The sequence below is a fragment of the Lates calcarifer genome, linkage group LG13 (assembly GCF_001640805.2).
Source record: "Lates calcarifer isolate ASB-BC8 linkage group LG13, TLL_Latcal_v3, whole genome shotgun sequence".
NCBI classification, from domain to species: Eukaryota; Metazoa; Chordata; class Actinopteri; family Centropomidae; genus Lates; species Lates calcarifer.
The window spans coordinates 16,003,949-16,021,768 of record NC_066845.1 but is presented as its reverse complement, the minus strand read 5'-3'; the positions used below and the strand labels follow the sequence as shown (position 1 = coordinate 16,021,768).

Sequence of the window (17,820 nt, the reverse complement as noted above, 5' to 3'; positions counted from 1 at the left end):
ATGAGCTGAGAGGATGTTTAGGTGGGTTAGGCTACGAGGAGAGCACTCTGGGGTGTTGTGTGTGTGAGTGTGATAGAGAGAGAGAGAGAGAGAGAGAGAGAGAGAGAAAGGCTGCGGCACAGACAGATCCGGCCCGCAGAACTGCTGGTGATGAGTCCACCAAGTCTCAGCATGGACAAAATGTCCACCGGGGGACACTTTAAAATGCGTTATAATAACCTCCTATCATGCAAGTGCAACTAAAGCTCACAGTCTGAAATGTGTGTTTACACGTATGCACAGATGAGGACGTGCGGGATCCACTGCGGCCACAGGCTGCTGAACATCAGCACACTGCATTCAAGTTGTTTATTTTGCATCAAGTGGAAGATGCTTAGTTGCCAAATGAAAGGTAATGAGGAAAAGTACATGCTGGGCGAGGAGCTTGCCCTTTTCACACATCATCACAAAGATTGATCTCTCCTTCCCTTCCTCTCACTCCTATCTGGTCTCAATTGAGAGATACTTCGTTTGAAATTCATGCACATTTTCCTTTGAAATGTATACCGCGCTCCTGATGCAGCCACGCAATTAGGTAACGTGTTGCATTTCATTAAAAAAATTTCCTCCCCAACCACTGAGTGGATTAGAGACACGTATTTTTATTAATGAGCCTTTTTCCCCTCTTTGATTTCTCCATATATTGAGATGAGTGGAGACAAGCTGAAATCCCAGTTTCCTCCTGATATGTCAGGACTGCAGTCAGCTCAGTTGTTTGCCGCCTCAAAGGCATCAAACGGGAAAAAGGTGAACAAATAAGAAAGACAGAGAGTGAGTGAAGTCACTCCACTTGGTATACACCGAGAGTACAACTCCAAAGCATTGTCCTCCTCAGTTTGAAATGCCATCTTATTAACACATCCTACAGCACACTTCATCATATTGTCTTGAGGAGGCAATTGTATGGAAGGGGCAATTAGGACAGAGAAACTGTGAGGTTGCCATTATTTTAGAATTTAATGACCACGCAATACGGAGCTAGATGTAGAAATGAGGGCTACAATACTACAATTATGCATAATCTGGCAGATCTTACTGCACCCCCCACACTCCTCTTCCTTTCGCCTTGAATAAATTTACATGGAAATGCATCTCTGCCTAATTTATTCCGAAAAATTAGAATATACATTACAAATATTTCCATAGACGACATCAGCAACATGCGGTTATGAATTTAATGACTTATGTCTTTGTATTCATGCTTATGGATTAGGTCAGGGTGGGCCTCCCCAGGCAGGGTTTTTAAGGAAACAGATAAATAATTAAACACAGACGTATGTATTGATATTTATATTCACCTTTCATTTTTCCCAGCTGCTGTGCCATTCATTCTATAGGAAAAGAAAGCTTCCCGGCCCATAACTCCATGGAGACTGAGGAAGTGTGTGCTTAGTGTATGTGTGTGTGTGCATGTGTCAGTGTGTGTGTGTTTTTATGCTGTATAAAAACCAAGCGTGTGTGTGCCACTTGTAGTGGCAAGATGCATGACTCTGGACACAACCCAAAAGCAGGGATTATTGACATGGATGCTCCACCATTAATAAGCCGCTGTATCCTTTGTGTTCGGGGTCGCCATTGCTGCAGTTAACTATAACTTGTCAAGGCTGCTCTAGCCGCACAATGCGTACCTCATGCATCTCCTGTCAGCAGGCATAATTCCTGGATGCTGGCACGCCGCTGATTTCTGCATAAGTGATGCGAGCCTTCTAGTAGAGTTAGGAGCACGAGTCTTTTGCCATTGAGAGATGTTCATCATTCTTGATCTGGCTCTGTCAAGACCTGGTGTTTTAGTGCCTCTCACGATTAGGCAGAATTGACAGGCCAAGAAGGCAGTGAATAGCAAAAATGTGAGGAACTAAGGGGGTGTGGTGTAGGCTGTAGGGTGAAGTGGAGTGTGACCGCCATTTAATCTGCAATTTATCAGTTTAGGCTGCACCATGTAACATCAGGGAGATTACATTCTGGAGAGAAGGAGCTCTATCTCTCCTCCATCCCCTCCTCCTCCTCCCCTATCTCCTCTCACATGCCTCCTAATGCCGTCTGATGGCAGAACGCAGAGGACAAAGAGGGAGAACTGTCTTTATTGTCACCATTATTGTTCCTGAAACCCTTAATTAATACATAGCATTGTGGACTCCTCTGTGAGTAAGCAATGAGGTGCCATAGACAGAGAGACAGAGCGTAAGAGGTTTGTTGCAGCGAGACAGGCTGTATCTTTTTACACAGGTGTGTTTGTCGTAAAGGAAAAGTTGGGCCAGATTTATTTAACATGCACAAGCGCTCAAACTGCACGCACAATCAGACACACACACGCTGATCTCTGCACATGACCTCTGACAACACTGATCACGTTAGGCCAATAAATGCTTAATTGCCATTTTTCCATTGGGCTGCTTTATTGATGTCATTTCAAAAGTGATTAATATGAACTGTTAACTAGCTGTTGCATGTAGCACTAAACAAAATTGAACTGACATGTTGAATTGTATTGATTTCTTTGATTTTTCCAACATTGCACATATAAAATGAATTCAAAAATATGTTGTTGTAATACCATGTTAATCTACAGTGGCATTATACTACATGTTTTTGCAAATGTAAGTGTGAAGACATTAGTTCCAGTACCCTGTTTTAGGAAATCAACATTTTTACATTTTATCATAGGCAACATGAGAATGCAGGTGGTCTTTTTTTTTTTTTTTAAATATATTTACACAAATATCAAGTGACTCCAAAATATTATTGTGCTCCCCTGCACACTCTCCATGGTGTTTAAAAGGGCCATTAACAGGGTCACTAACTCTTTTAATATACACTGGTAGAGAATAGGCTACCAATAGCACGCTCACTACTCCAGTTTTTATCTCTCGTTCTGGGAGGGCAGAAACAGAAATATGAAGACGCTGGCTTACAGGAAGGAAACCCATGGCAGCCTGATATTAAAATGGTTCAGGAGTCAAGTAGAACAAGTCAAGTAGCTCGAGGGCAAACAAAAGAGAGAGAAAGAGGAGCAAGTGAACAGGTCATTCTTAAAAGCTAATGGACTGTCAATGGTCATATTGTAATATATCGAATATTATAAAATATGTTTGCTTCATGTGAAGACTGCACTATTAGTCATTGACTGCCCATTATTCAAATGAGACTATTGACCAACAATAATAAAAAACATCTTTAACAAAACAGGAATGAGTTCAATTCATATCTTTCTGTTTGAGTAATGTTCATTTAACAGTGAGTTTCCACTTGTAATTTTGTTATTCTTTCCAAAAATATGGCTTCAGTTATTACTTTCAATCAGATTATTGATACGGCCCCTTAATTCTCTTTTATGTCTTTTTCTACATCTTGGTAACCTTTCCGGAGTCTGTGGAGTAGAGTCTGTCCACCAGCTGCTCAGATCAGTACTCAGCACTGATGCAGCTCGTAGTGATATCCACCAGATGGACTGCAGCCTGAATATCAGGCCATGCAGAGCTCATACAAAGCATATTTCTGTGCCCTGACATACAGAGGAAGCAGCCAGCACTTGTGCAACTATATATTCTTCAGCTCTCAGTTATGGTATGTATTTGTACATTTAAAATCTAGCATTTTAGGATACGGGGAGACACACATCAGTACAATTTATTGTTTCATGATCACCAATGAAGCAGCCTTTATTAAGCATGCCTGTATCCCCAGGGTTATTTTCTAGACATTCCCGGGAGGAAGTATGAACCGCTACACTTATCTGCACAGCCTCTCTCCAGCGACAGAGAGCTTGATCCATCCTGAAAGGGGGATTGAACTCTCACAAGATGAAGACATGACATCTTCGGCTTACTTGATGTCAATGATAGGACAGCTCACTTGTAGATCGGGCATGTTGCCAGCCAGCTCTCCCTGGGTCCTGAACGTCGTCTCTGAACAGAGGCCAACGACACAGATGACATCCGGGGAAACCCGTCACCTGTTGCTTAAGGACAGAATAATCAAAGTGGGTCATACCGGGACGCTGCCCTCACAGTGTGTACCGGGCTGATGTGTTCATCTGATGCATGTGTGTATGTGTGTGTGTGTGCGTGTGTTTTCCTACACTCAGGGCAGCAGCCAGAGCTGAGCCCTGAAATCCACCCCAGTGACAGAGATCATCAGCATCAGCAGCAGATCTTCAGCCTAGATCATGTTCACAATGAGGGCCATGCCAGGAAGAGACACCACTGCACTGTCCAGTTATACAAAAAAAAAAACTGTCTGCCAACACATTTCTGAACATTGATTTAGCAACATTCAACTCAGCAAACTTATAAGCAGCATGAACATTTCTCTAGCCAATTACAACAAAGGTCATTTTAATATAAACAAATTACAACTTTATTGATTTACATGCATCCAGGTAAAATACATGTTATTATTGCCCTTAAGGGATTTTTTTTCTCCTTTCAATTCACACTTGACACTTCCCTAACAATATTGCTTAATTGCAACCTCAATGAAACATGCATGCTCAATCACAGAGGGAGTTTACTGTCGAATTTATGGAAATGCGTGAAAGAGGCCTGTGTTAGTTGTAGGGTACACCTGCACTTGTCAAGGTACTCAAGTACGCTGGGTAATTGGCTGTTGATTGCTGCCATTAACATGTGATGGCTAAGTGCATCTAATTCCTGTTCCATTTCTACGGTTCAATTTGATGTCACCACCCACTCTTTCTCTCACAGGTGATTAGCCGAGCCTGTGAAAATTGTTCTTTTTTCTAATGATATAAGCACAATATAAGGAAGGAGTGGCTGCCTCAGAAGCACCATTGTAATTGACACCTTTTTCTTGTTGATATCCTTTGTGGTGAGCAGTAAAGGAAAGCATGGGAAATGTCATTTATCCCTTTGTCTACTATTTTAGACCAAACCTCATTGGTTTAACGCCACAATAAAAGTGCAAAAGGATGTATTAGTCCACATTATTGTGCTTTGGAATGATGCTATAGCTAACATGATTGTTAGTGTCTTAGCATTATGGTTTAATATTGACTCTCTATAGGAACCCTCTAATGAACCAGAGCTGTTCTGTTATTTGTTACAAGACACAAATCTCCTTTTCAACCCTTTGTCTCTGTGTTTTTTAGGCAGAAATTATCACAGAGAATGGTGCTCACTTTTACTATTTGCATATATTTACAGTATCATCACTTCAGGGCACAGAGACTTGGTATCCCTTTGAGTTTTAATCTCCTCGTCTGCCTGCATCCTCGCGGCTGTTTCATTTAAGTTTTAATATGTGTATTTGACATTTTGTTCATTTAGACCCCCCAGCCCCCTTCCCCACCACCCTCACCCCCTCCCTGCACTTAATTTAATTGACGTGCTGCTGCCTTGTGTTGTTTGTTTTGTCCTTTGTGAAGATTTCCCGCCACTACCCCCGCAGATTAGTCCAGCAAGATGGACCTGTACCGTGCAGTATATATGCGCGTGAGGGGTGGAAAGAGGGCGCGCGCTTGTGTAGGGTTTTTTTTTTTTTTTTCCCGAGACACCTCTCACATCATGGAAAATGCCACGAGGAACTTTGCACAATAACAGACATTCTTAAGAGCTAAGTATTAAAAAGTATTAGCCTTTTTTATATTGAGCTTTAAGTGTATTTTATGTATTGTGCTACTACAACTACTACTACTACTATTACATCTACCACTATACATCAATAATGATAATAATACTAACAATAATAATAATAATCATTTTTAATTTGTCGAATATCCATAATAAACAACACAAATTCAGTTCCAGACAGCAGGTCCCACTGGTTTTAAAATGTCAAGCCGTCGTGCCCCGTGGTGTTCTTTGTCTGAGCCGCTCTCAGATCAGCTCTGCAGACCGTCGTCGGGAATGGTGTGTCTGCCATCTGCCGGACACTGCGAGTAAAACACACAGAATACAGCATACAGTACAGTGATACAAGACACAGCAGTGCTGATGTTTGTTTGTTGTGCTTCTTGCAGCTGCATGGTAACGGTCTAATGTGGTTAATGTGAATTTAAACAGCCCGAATACCTGCTTTAAGAGTAATAGATCACTGGAGTAAAGCTAATGATAATATTCTGAGTAATGCTCCATTGGGAATAACTGTAATTTGTGGTATTACACCTTCAGTCATCTCATTTACTTTATTTTAGTATCTACCATTGGATTACTATACTCACTATGCCAGATCTCTCTTATCTTTAGGCACCTGTACTTTCTAAATTTTATTAGAAATTGACTGATAATTTCATTGCTTCTCTTGTAATGGTTTTTCAGTTTTTCGACATGTTTAACCTGTATTCCTACACAGTCCTACAGGAGCGCAGTCTAAGAGGAATTTATGTGATTTCATGAGATCATTGTCTGAAATCTGTAAAGGTGGTGGAGGCTACAGTTAAGTAAGGGGGAGGTTCTCCTTCACTGTTCCCCTACAGTCAAGAGGTACCAGACCAACACTACAAAGTCATGCACGAGTCCCGCTGGACTGATCATCTGTTACTCCACAGCCATCTGGGTGAGACCTCAGGCCTGTTTATATCTTCAAGCAACAGGATGACTTCAATATAAAACTCAAAAACTGCTCGTTTTCATCACTTGATCCATCTGTCATCCCCGGTAAGACAAACTCCACTGCACTGATACCTTAACTGTACATCTTATCATGTATGTGAGCCTCTACTCCACTGCTGAAGCAGGTATTAGCCAATAATAATAATACAGTATGTGGTGCAGTTTAATACAAAATAAAACCAAATCTCACTGTATCTCAGATCAGCAAAGTGCCACGTAGTCAAAAGATCCAATCTCTCCAAATCTGGCCCATCTAGCCATTGGCTTACGCAACTAATTAACTTCACACACCAAAATTTAAATTTAAATTAACGATTGCGAGATATCATCAGGGGACACAAAGCACCCCACGAAGAAGTTTATGATGAAAAAAAGATGAGCATTAGAAAAGGCAGTCGGTGAAGTAAGGAGGGCTTTTAGATGAGGGGATATCTCCAATTACAATCCACCGTACACTTGTCAGCAGTAATGAAATGTTTGCTGAGAGGTTGCTATTTGTGGCTGCTAGATTGGATGATGCTGCTCCACTGCCCCCACTAACAATTATATTCCATGCATAAATTTCCCCACCATTTCTTGTATTGTGTGAACTGTCGACCAGATATACCTACAACTGTCCAAGAAGCCACAGGATAATGAAACACTATTGTGCGTGTACAGCGGGTATGACACTCCACTCCTGCGGAGAGAAAGCACAACATATCTCAAGAGGCACAGAGGAAGAATAAAAAAAGGAAAAACTTCTGCTTCTTTTATTGTTTTTAAAGAATTACATAATGCATTAATCACAGTAAAGACAAACCGGCTTTCCCCGCATGTCATAATTGTGCAAGCTTACAATTAAATGTAAAATTAGATGTAAGATGTAAAACTTTCTTTTTTTTTCTCTCTGCTCAGCCTTTCAACTCAATTGTACAGGGAGCAGAGCAGTAAAGCTTTGAAGAACAGACCAACTCTTTAGTCCGTTTACTTGACACAACTGCTCAGTGGTTTGCATACAATCAGAGCTAAACTACACAACTACAGATGCTATCACAGCCATATGTATGTATTTTTTTGTATGTGTGTGTTTTGATCAGTGCTTCACTGGGGTCATCCGTAGCTGCTGCGACCAGCCATCTGAGGAAACACTGAAACATAAGCCAGGACCAAATAATTTCATCAGATTTGTGCAGTATGTATTTCCAATTAAAGTGACATCACATAAACCTAATTAGTATAGATGCAACCTGCAACTTGATTTTCCAGTGCATGGTTTTCTCATCAAATTGATTACACAGACTCTGCAAGGAAGTATACTGCACATATGAATCTGGTGCACGTGCTACTGTAGACAGATATTTTAAAAAAGCATTTGTGATGTTGCTCAATAGCATGGATGCTCATCAGCATGAGGGAGTAACAGTCAGGTGCTTAACTTCGCTACTCAAATATTATTTTAATTGCAATATGTTAATGTTACGACTGTAAAGGCCAAAAGTAAATGACATTTCAAAATGCACTGCTCCCTGTCAAATCATCCAGGAAAAGACATCTGTTTTGTGCAAAATAAATCGAGTTCTGATATGCAAGTATCACGGACACAAAGAGAAGCTTTGCATCCTCTTGCAGGTTCAATTACTGGCCTGTGGCAGATACTAATCCTATTCTTCTGTTTATCATGATTGAGAATGTACAGACCATTCAATGACTTCATGCAAGAGGAGGCAGAGGGTCAACCAATCACGCAGTCTTCTCACACACACTCACTAGACAAAAAAAAACACACTCATGTACTACACCAACCACTTTAGCATAAACTGCAAGTCAGTAACAAGTCAATAGTGTTGATTATTTGCTCTTCTATCCTACTGTGTATTGTGCTGTCAGGTCATTTACCAAGAAGAGAAATGGATTATCGAAAACTATAATACATCTGGCACATCATGTGCACAAAAATGAAGCAGAGGATTTCAAGAGAAAAGGAGTTTTAGTCATTTCTGGATAATTAAAGACATGCTTGTACTATAATTGGAAAGATACAATGACACTGGGATATCACAGCACGCCAAATTGGGAAAAAAGAGAAAGAAATAAAAGTGCACATAAACACGAGTCCCTTTCTTGAACTTATGAGGAGGTAGAGCTAACATCCAATAGTTAACTAGTCTGCCCATGTGGACACATGTGGCATCTCAGGTTTCTTCAGAAACTAAAATGTCTTTGTTCGCTAACAAAGGCTTGTGTTAATTAAGGGTGATGTGACCACAACAAGCATCACAGCAGGTCAATGTCCAACGTTCCCTCCCTTCCCCTTTTCTGACTTTTTTTTTTATTTTTTACCAGTGCAAAAATGATCCAGTACTCTGTTGTCAACCAATGCAAGACAGTTAACTGTATACAGACTGATATCAGGCTCATTGGTTTCAACTGTGAGGTAGGATCGAGAATACCAAAGGGGGACAGTTGTTCAAACTCGAGTGCATTTATTTAAAGGGACTGAGCCATGACAGTCAGCGATGTGGCGATGTTCCTGCAGCGAGGGGGGCAGGACAAAGGTTTCTCAGTGATACATGGTTGGCCCATTGGGTGTGTGGGGGGAATGGGGGGGGGGGTCAGGAGACAGGAGGGTTCAGGGTGGGGATAATACCTATGCTGGGGTTTTAAAAAAAAAAAGAGAGAAAAAAAACAACTCAAAAATAACTACCTGTACAGAGCGCCCCACACCAAAGGCACTATTTTCAATATTTCCATAAATGCCACCACTACTCTGTGCATGAGTTGACCCTGTGTCATAATCGCCCAGCATCCCCACCTGAGGGGCTACTCACTGCTAAGGTGCCTTTCCTAACTCAAGCTTTTCTAGCAAGTTTGTTTTAACAACGCCACTTGCCTCAGACATCTTGAATGGGCATGATATGCATTTTCATTTTTAAAAATTAGATAAACAAAGCATTAAATAGAATTACAGAAATAAATACATTTTATTTCATATAAATATGTGGGCCCTTATGTCCAAATTGTAACTGACACACGTTTTTTTGGGAATAAGATGAAGTAAACAGTTCATGAAATAAGCTGCCCTACTGTTTGATACACTAACCTCATGAGTAGTATGGTTATTGTGAATTGATTTCAGTGTTTATGAGTCACTAAATCCCATCAGTAACTATCACGCACTGTAAATCCCCATGTTACAATGCATTTAATGAACGTTATATTGTAATTTAATTGGAAGCCCTTCCCTCTCACTCGGGGGGGAAAAAAAAAGATCAGTGATCACATCAAGCAAGTCTGGTCCCTTTATATAGGATTATCTTTTACGTTGATTTAATGTCATATTGGTAACTGTGTGTATATAAAATTCCTAATACAGACCCCAAAAGTGAAACATGACCAAAGAGACAAAGATAAAAGGAAAAATCCAAATCAGGTTCAAAGTTAACATCTTGCCAATTTTTCCCCCAGCCTGTTTTTTTTTTTCCACCACAACTAAAACCTGGATTTGTCCACATACATACAGTAATATATATTTTGTAATCTTTCAACGTCTCTGGCTATGTACAAGCTATACAAATAAAGAGCAGGCTGAGGGCCAGGTTTTATAAGCTGTGCAGAGGGAGCAGTTGGTTGGGAAGTCTCCCAGTCTCCCGGCTCCTTCCCCCGCAGTCTGCCCATACAGGTGGCTGTTCTGCTTCACTTGCGATCGTCGATGGTCTTAATGAATTCCACCGCCGCGGTGAACTGCATCCACCAATAGCACTCCTCCCCACTCAGCCGGCTGGCGTAGAAATTATTGATGTACTGAACGGTGGACAGCAGGCAGGGCGGGTTTGCCTGGAGGGGAGGAGATGTGGGGATGGGCCCACATTAACCGCTGAAAGAACCTCACGCAACACCATACAGATTATGATCATAAATATGGAAATATGTAAAATATTTCCACACAGGTTAGCAGATAGCAGTCTTTATGGTGCACTGCAATTACAGGCATTTTGTGAAAGCATTTTCTGACGATTATTCTCAATCTTCACTGGCAAGAAGTCAGTGAGTGATACATTCTGAATTCTTGGAAATAGAAGAGTTTTATAAAATACAGCTGAGTAGCGGGTCTCATTTCAGGAAAGTGTGGCAGAATGAAGTAAGAACAGACTTACCCTTATGAGGACAAAGACAAGTACGGGGACAAAGTCATCCGCTCCAGGGACAGAGTCTTCATTGGCCAGACTGAGGAGGTTCATGATGGTGGAACACATGCGCAGTATACACTGGACTTTGTCTCGTGGCGTCTTGTATGCATTGATGGTCCTGATCTCAGACTGTGCAGAGGGCCAGGGAGCTTCCTTCAAGTACACCTGCAACCGAAGAGTTAAAACACCGTTTTTGAAGTTCTGTGTATCAACACGTCTCTCTCCAAAGTGAAAATGTCACAGCGAAGATACCTCTGGGATTTGAAGAGCTTTATGAGTGGCCGTCACAACTTTTGAGAGCCGCTGGATGTGTTCGTGGAAAAGCCTGTGAGACAAAACACCTCAGTATATGACAACAGATAGAGCACATGGTCTGTCCAATCCACCAGTGCAGCTGTTCTGATAATATATCAACCTAAATATTAAGTCACTTATCTTTCACTCTCACAACTGAAGTGTGAAGGTGGGGCTTGTTCCATTCTGAAGTAAGGCAAATAAACTAAGGGAATTTTTACACCAGGACAAAAGCACTACTATGGATTTGTATAAATGTTGAGATACATGACTAAATATTCTCATATTTAGATACAAGTCAAAAGAAAAGAGTGAGACCTCACACCACCATCAGCACCAAAACACATTGGATGCTTTATAATTCACATTTATGCTAAGTACTTTTGTCCAGTGTGCTATATACTGTTATGACTAACATTATTTTCAGTGGTAAATGCCAGAACAGTGCTCTGCTCCCTCCTGTTCATAGTTTTAAACCTTCATAATATAACACTAAACAAAATCCGATACTGCTTAGTGAAGCTATTTGTTTGGTGCTGTGGACATTCCAGCTACTCACTGGTCTCTGAGAATATCTCCATCCTGGTTGGGGTAAAAGGCCAGTTTGAAGATGCGGTTCATAACGCTGCGTTCGATAGCCATCTGGGCATCCTGCAGCTGGTCCTCGCTTGCATACTGCCAAATGGCATCACGGGCCATGGCACCGTACAAGTAGCGGAGAAAATCCTCCACTGCTGCCGTCTTGTCATCCGCCGCTGTGCATCCCTGGAACGCTGAAAGGGGGGTGCAGAAAAACAACACAGAGTTAACACCAGCACAGGATATATGCCGTATCCTTGTTGATTGTTTTTAAGTGAGCCAAGTTCAGCTTGGAAGTGACTTTCTGTGTAAACACATAAATACTTGTAACAGAGCTTCAATGTTTACTATTAAAAAGGGGAATACCTTTACATCATTTAATATACGGCTGCCACAGTGTATTTGCTTCTTTTTATTTGTGGAGTAATAACAACAGAAGCATTATAAATCATGTATAATATACAATATGCACAGCTAGTAGGGCTTCGTTTAAGATTAATGAAAGTGTAGACATACCCTTAATAAAGTCAAGCATCTTGGATTCCATGTGTTCAAGAAGGAGCCGAACACAGACAGTGGTGAAGTAGCGGTTCGCCACCTCCTTGTCTCTAAGCACCCTCTGGAGGAGCCTCTCCAAATGGGCCTGAGAGGTCTGCAAGCCCTGACGACACCTGGTTAGATAAGCTATGTACGGTGCCCGCTTTCTAAAAGAAACACACAGGAAAAAATAGTATTTTATTATTTATTATTGTCAGTAGTTGCCTAAAACAACATTATGGACTGGACAAAGAAAAGATAACAAAATGAGAGACCCATGGGGTGCCTTAAGTGAGCTCTCCTCGTCTCTCCAGGCCTCCACATTTACCTGTAATCCTCCGCAATGGCAGCCAGCAGCTTCCTGCAGGTGCGCGCATCGAAACGGCTGACGCAGCGCGTGGTCTCCTGAATCTGGGCCATCTGGTTCTTATCCTGGAGGTTGATGGCCTCTGCGAGCTGGACCTTCAGGAAGCAGACGATCTCATTGTCTGAGAGAGAAAGAGAGGACGATAGGGAGAAAGCATTAGACGATGCTGCTCACAAAAGGAACGCCTGGTTGCTGTAATCTGATCAACCTGCCGCCTCCACATGACAATGTGACTGATGGGCACGAAGATGGAGTCTTATGGTTTTACTGTTAACCATTTCACAGGATGTCGCATGCCTGCTATTGTCCTGCTTAAGGATGTGAAGGCAGTACGGTGCAGAATCGCTGTGAGGAAAGCTTCAGAGGTCTGTCTTCATTTTGTGCAGCGTCAGAATACTTGCATTCTTCTGATAAAATGTGGAGCCAATATTATTCTCTGTGGTTACACAAGTATTTTTAATATGTATGATGGTTTAATAATGTCATATTTTACTGACACCATATGGGAATTCTCTGTTAACAGCCCCCACTCTTTCAACCTTGCCCTAAACCTTGGAGGGTAAGTCAGAAGGTGAAGGTGGTACAGATTTGGTGTCTTGCTTAAGGACACTTTTGGCTGGTTGGATGCTTGCCAACATTAAGGGCTTGTACTCCGCTCCCTGTGGAGATTTGTGACAAAGATAACTAAACTCCAGTAGATAAGTTTTATAATAGCTCTAAATTAATACACAGTGTAGAGCAAGTGGAGCAGGCTGCTACGAATTCAAGTACTAAGATTTTGCATAAATGCACAATGACTCCTACCTTCAGGATCCATGTGGTCAGGCAGCCCATTTCGTGTGGTTGCAGGAGCCATGATGGGCAAAGCCACCGAGTCAGCAGAACACAACGCCAACCTCAGCTTCTTCTTTGCATCACTAGGAGATACAAACAAACAAAAAAAATAATCTAATTAACTGCAATTGCTAAGCAATATCGGCTTAGAAAACTAGAAAGTCTTCAGTAATTGTTAAGTGAGCTTTGTTGTTTCCTGCAGCAATGTGAATGTCTGACCTGAAAGAGAACTTGGAGTCATGCTGCTGCGCCGTCTGGCTGGCTGAGTCTGGGAGGTCGTCTGTGGAAATATTCTGCAGAGTATCCTCCCTCGGAGAGTCATGCACACTGTCTTCAACACAAAGGTCTGTGAAAATATACAAAAATACAAAATGAAAAACCTTAACCTTGTCTCCTGCAAGTGAATGTAACATAGATATGTGGCAATTTTTTTTTTCTACGGACCTCCTGTACCGTCATAGGAAGCTCCAGCTGCAGCTCCATCACTCGGGCTGGGCCTTTTGATGTTCCTGTACTTGTCCAGGATGTCTTCAGCTGCCTGCGCTTGAGTGCTCTGTCTGGGCAATGGATCGTCTGACAAACCCACAAACAAACAGATTGCATTAAAATTACACCAGCCATGGTGGATTAGTTTCAGCCAATCAGGAGTGCAATTAAACCAAACCAGGACTGACCTTGTGGAATACGCTCCTGGGCAATATCATCTTTCTCCTGTCTGTCCCTTTTCCTAAATGCTGCTATTGGAGCTGCAGAGGAGAGACATTTGATGATTGGCTTGGGCAGAGTAACACCACTTTCACTATCACTGGATGACAGGCTGATCATGAATCAGCTGTTGACAGCCACTTATACATTTCTGGTATTTTTTTCATGGGTTTTATTGAGGCTTAAAATCTCACTGTGGGATGTATGGCATCATACAGGACCAAAAAAAATCTCGTTGTAGAAGCAAAAGAATATTGAAATGGTGAGTTAAACCAGAATATCACAAAGGTCCACTGTTACTCATTATAAGAAGTCCAGTCTATATGGATGTAAATAATCCTACTGATGATTATCCTGTTAACACATGGGTGCAAACAGGACAAACAAGAGAGACACAGAGTTTACAATTTGATGACACACACAGGAAACATTGGGTGGAGTATCTACACTGATATTCTGTATTCTCTGTACAGTAAAATGGTAACATACTATAGCAAAAAAAAAAAAAGAAAAGAAAAAAAAGGGTGATAAAACAGATGCATGGATGAGGAGTGTGGGATTGTGAACTCAGGCTGCATCATGTCACATCACAGCTCTACAGCTCTAAGGCAACATCTACAAAGCAGCATGGGCACGCAGCCACTGGCTCCAGCAGTAAAGCTAGCTCGATGACGACAGCGTGGAAGCGTTACCTGGAACATCACTCTCAGCCGTCCAATACAGCACTGTGAGGAACACAACAGACAGGGTTGGCCTTTCACACACAGGCTGCCGCTCTGCGGGACAACTGACTGTGCATCACCATGCAGAGCAACAGGACAAACACAATGGACTCTACAGAAGTTTGGCTGGAGATTGGTGGTTTAGGCCTCACTGCTCTCTTTATGTTACCATGTGCACACAGTCCCCCATTTTATGAATATCAATTCAATGTTTACTTAAGAAACATCATTATCTCAAAGAGTAATAAGCAGTCATTCCATGTGGGCACAGCTCATTATTTGCCAGACAGATGTATGAGAGATGGCTATAGAGTAGAACTGCAACAAGAGATGTCATCTATCAGTGCTGATGACAGAGAGGTCTATCTAATGACCATTAGCCGGTGGCTGACAGCACTGCTGGGAGGGCTACAGCCATACAATCTACACAGCTAAAGCTCCTCTGATGACTGATTAGCTTTGAAAAGTCTGTATAAATCTGCAGCCAGTGAGACGTGAGAGAAAAAGGACTGGACACGTCTCTGGAGTAACTTCAAACAACAAGAAACATCATTTTCCAACTGGAACATCAGCAATGGAGTGGACAACATGGATCATCATTCTTTTTCTCACATTATAAATTGGTTTTCACTCTGCTCTTTAAAGTGTGATATTTCCTGTCAGTTGTGATTAAGAGAACTTTTTTCCCCCCGCAACAAAAAATAACAGAGCGCTGATCAAATAGATCACTTTTAAATGTACAAAAAAGTTCATTTGTCAGTTTAGGGTGAGGGGACATGTTTAAAATGACCAAGTGGCCTCTTTCCATACCTTTGGGAATGGCAGACACAAAACGTTTCTTCCACCATGGTCGGTTGCGATCAGACTTCTCGTCATCACTGTCCTTCCTGTCCTCAGCCTTTGAATTGAAATTAACACATTACAATTGGGCCCTGCCACGTAGTTTATTTGATGAAACAGCTCAAACTGGCTACAAAAGAAACCATTTATATATTTTTAAGATGTTTTTAAGCAGCATTTCTCAAAAACTCAAGTATCTATGGCATTAATCCAGAGCACTGCTGCAGCTGGTTACCTCTCCTTTCAGGGAGTCCTTGCTGGGGGACGAGGAGGGTCCTAAGGCAAAGGCCCCGGCAGGGTCACGCTCTTCAACTGCTACCCGCCGGTTAAGGCCGGGGTCACTTGTGGGCCGGCGGCCTGGGCACACGATGTCAGAGCTGCGGCTACGGACCAGCCTGTCAGGGAAGGAGTGGCGCTGCTTAGTGTGCTCCAGCTCAGCCTGGGCCAGGCAGTGGGGCGTGAAGAGAGAGTGGCGTGTCTCTTGCCCCAGGGCACTGGCTTCAGGAATGGGAGGGTCGGGTGGAGGGTGAGGGGGCCTGGCGTAGTGCACTTTGGGCCTCACTATTGTTCCAGTGGAGGAGCCTGAGGTTATTAAAGACAGAAAATAAAAGTAAATTTAATAAATTTTACTGAATGAATTTGGACAATATTTTAATATCCCTGTGCAGTTTGTATGAGTAATTTTCATTACATTCCCTTTAATATTCTAAGGGTCATTTACCAGCCCACTGCACACACTTTACTATGATGGAGTTAATTTTTTTTCCAAGTAGATACTTGTATTTAACTGCTTTTAAAACTGTTCATATATTAATGAAATTCTACCGTTAGATTTATTAAGAGGAAGTATTGGTCTGCACCGTAATATCTCACCTGCTTCTAAAGAGCACTTGCTAAACATAATAAAAGCAGTAGTAAAAAATACCTCTAAAGTGAGGGAGAGTGCTAAAGAGAGATGTTAGTGGGAGATGAGCCCTAGGTGTAGGTAGGCCACCTGTTCCAAGGGTAGACTCTCTCTCCTGAAAAGCTTCCAATGGCAGACTCGTGCCATGAGCACAGTGGGACAAGGGGACAGTGCCAAAGAGCCTGGGGTGAGGTCTCTCAACCTGTCATCCCTTCACCTTGCCACAGACACACAGCCACCACCATTCTGCTCTCAAACATTTCCACCTGCACTACAAACAAAACGCACAGAGGCAGGAACAAAGACTAATACTAAATGAGCCAAATTAAGTGACATTTCACTTGCACTTATAAGCTTAGGTGGGTAAAGCTCGTGTGAGGGGCATTTTGGTTCATTTAGCAGAGCTCAAGCTGCTCTGTGCATCCACGACATTAGGGTAAGGGATTTAATGATACTCATTTCTAGCTCTGATTGGCTGCAGAGCATTCTGGGAGTGCAAATTACCTTCACCGGAGGAGAGGGGATCGAACATGGCCAGTAAGGTATCGGCCTGTGATGGTGGAGATGTCAGATGGTGTGCTCCTGTAAAAACACAAGGGGATATGAGACAATTAACAGTGTTCACTAAATCAACTGCTAATATGCAAACACACATTGCTGTTAGTTTAAAGAATGTTTAAAAAGATAATAGCTTGGCCTCCAAACTTAATTCCCCAGCCAGGCTAACAAAGAACTCTCCAGTACAACTTTAAGTAACAATTACAAGTGTAGTGAGTCAAACAGTGATTTAGCTTGGTGGCAGCTGTAGAAGTGACAGGGACTGATAGCTCTGGCTGATGCTGTGTTGACCATATAGACACTGGACTGATGGCTTAGCTAGCCTAGCGGGGATGTGACACTCTCCTACCGTGGCCTGACTCCTCCCCATCTGGACTGGTCACAGAGTCCTTCCCTCCAAAGTCTGAGCTGCACTCTGACCGCAGGTCCTCGATCTTGTTTGGGATGTCTTCTGAGGTTGCACTGATACCTGCGGCACAAAAAAAAACCCATTTGCGTTGACATTCGGGACAAAAGCAGCTCTGTATCACCTTTACAATGAGATGTTTCAGCAGTCAGGAAAGAGAACCTGCATGTTCAATGTTTCTCAAACAAAAGAGGATATTTTTTTTCTTTAGACTGTGCTGTATGGTCTCTCTCAGATGGGAACCCAGTGGGAACTCTAAATTGGTAGCGTAAGCTCCCATGGGTTAGGGGAGAGACA

At 42.2% G+C, this 17,820-nt stretch overlaps 1 protein-coding gene across 4 annotated transcripts in view; it reads right to left on the bottom strand.

The window, feature by feature from the left end:
• Positions 1-7,344: 7,344 nt before the first annotated feature.
• The window catches only part of gapvd1 (GTPase activating protein and VPS9 domains 1), a 28,220-nt gene continuing 17,744 nt past the window's right edge, over positions 7,345-17,820 (bottom strand). For all 4 annotated transcript variants that reach the window (XM_018669211.1, XM_018669212.1, XM_018669213.1 and 1 more), the window contains 14 exons: positions 17,467-17,586; positions 17,064-17,141; positions 15,891-16,237; positions 15,626-15,713; positions 14,063-14,134; positions 13,833-13,961; positions 13,608-13,734; positions 13,359-13,471; positions 12,516-12,675; positions 12,167-12,354; positions 11,631-11,844; positions 11,030-11,102; positions 10,745-10,942; positions 7,345-10,424 (listed from right to left, as the gene is read on the bottom strand). In XM_018669211.1, the coding sequence (XP_018524727.1) occupies positions 10,284-10,424; positions 10,745-10,942; positions 11,030-11,102; positions 11,631-11,844; positions 12,167-12,354; positions 12,516-12,675; positions 13,359-13,471; positions 13,608-13,734; positions 13,833-13,961; positions 14,063-14,134; positions 15,626-15,713; positions 15,891-16,237; positions 17,064-17,141; positions 17,467-17,586 (2,048 nt within the window). In that variant the 3' untranslated portion in view covers positions 7,345-10,283. The remainder of the gene's footprint in view (positions 10,425-10,744; positions 10,943-11,029; positions 11,103-11,630; positions 11,845-12,166; positions 12,355-12,515; positions 12,676-13,358; positions 13,472-13,607; positions 13,735-13,832; positions 13,962-14,062; positions 14,135-15,625; positions 15,714-15,890; positions 16,238-17,063; positions 17,142-17,466; positions 17,587-17,820) is intronic.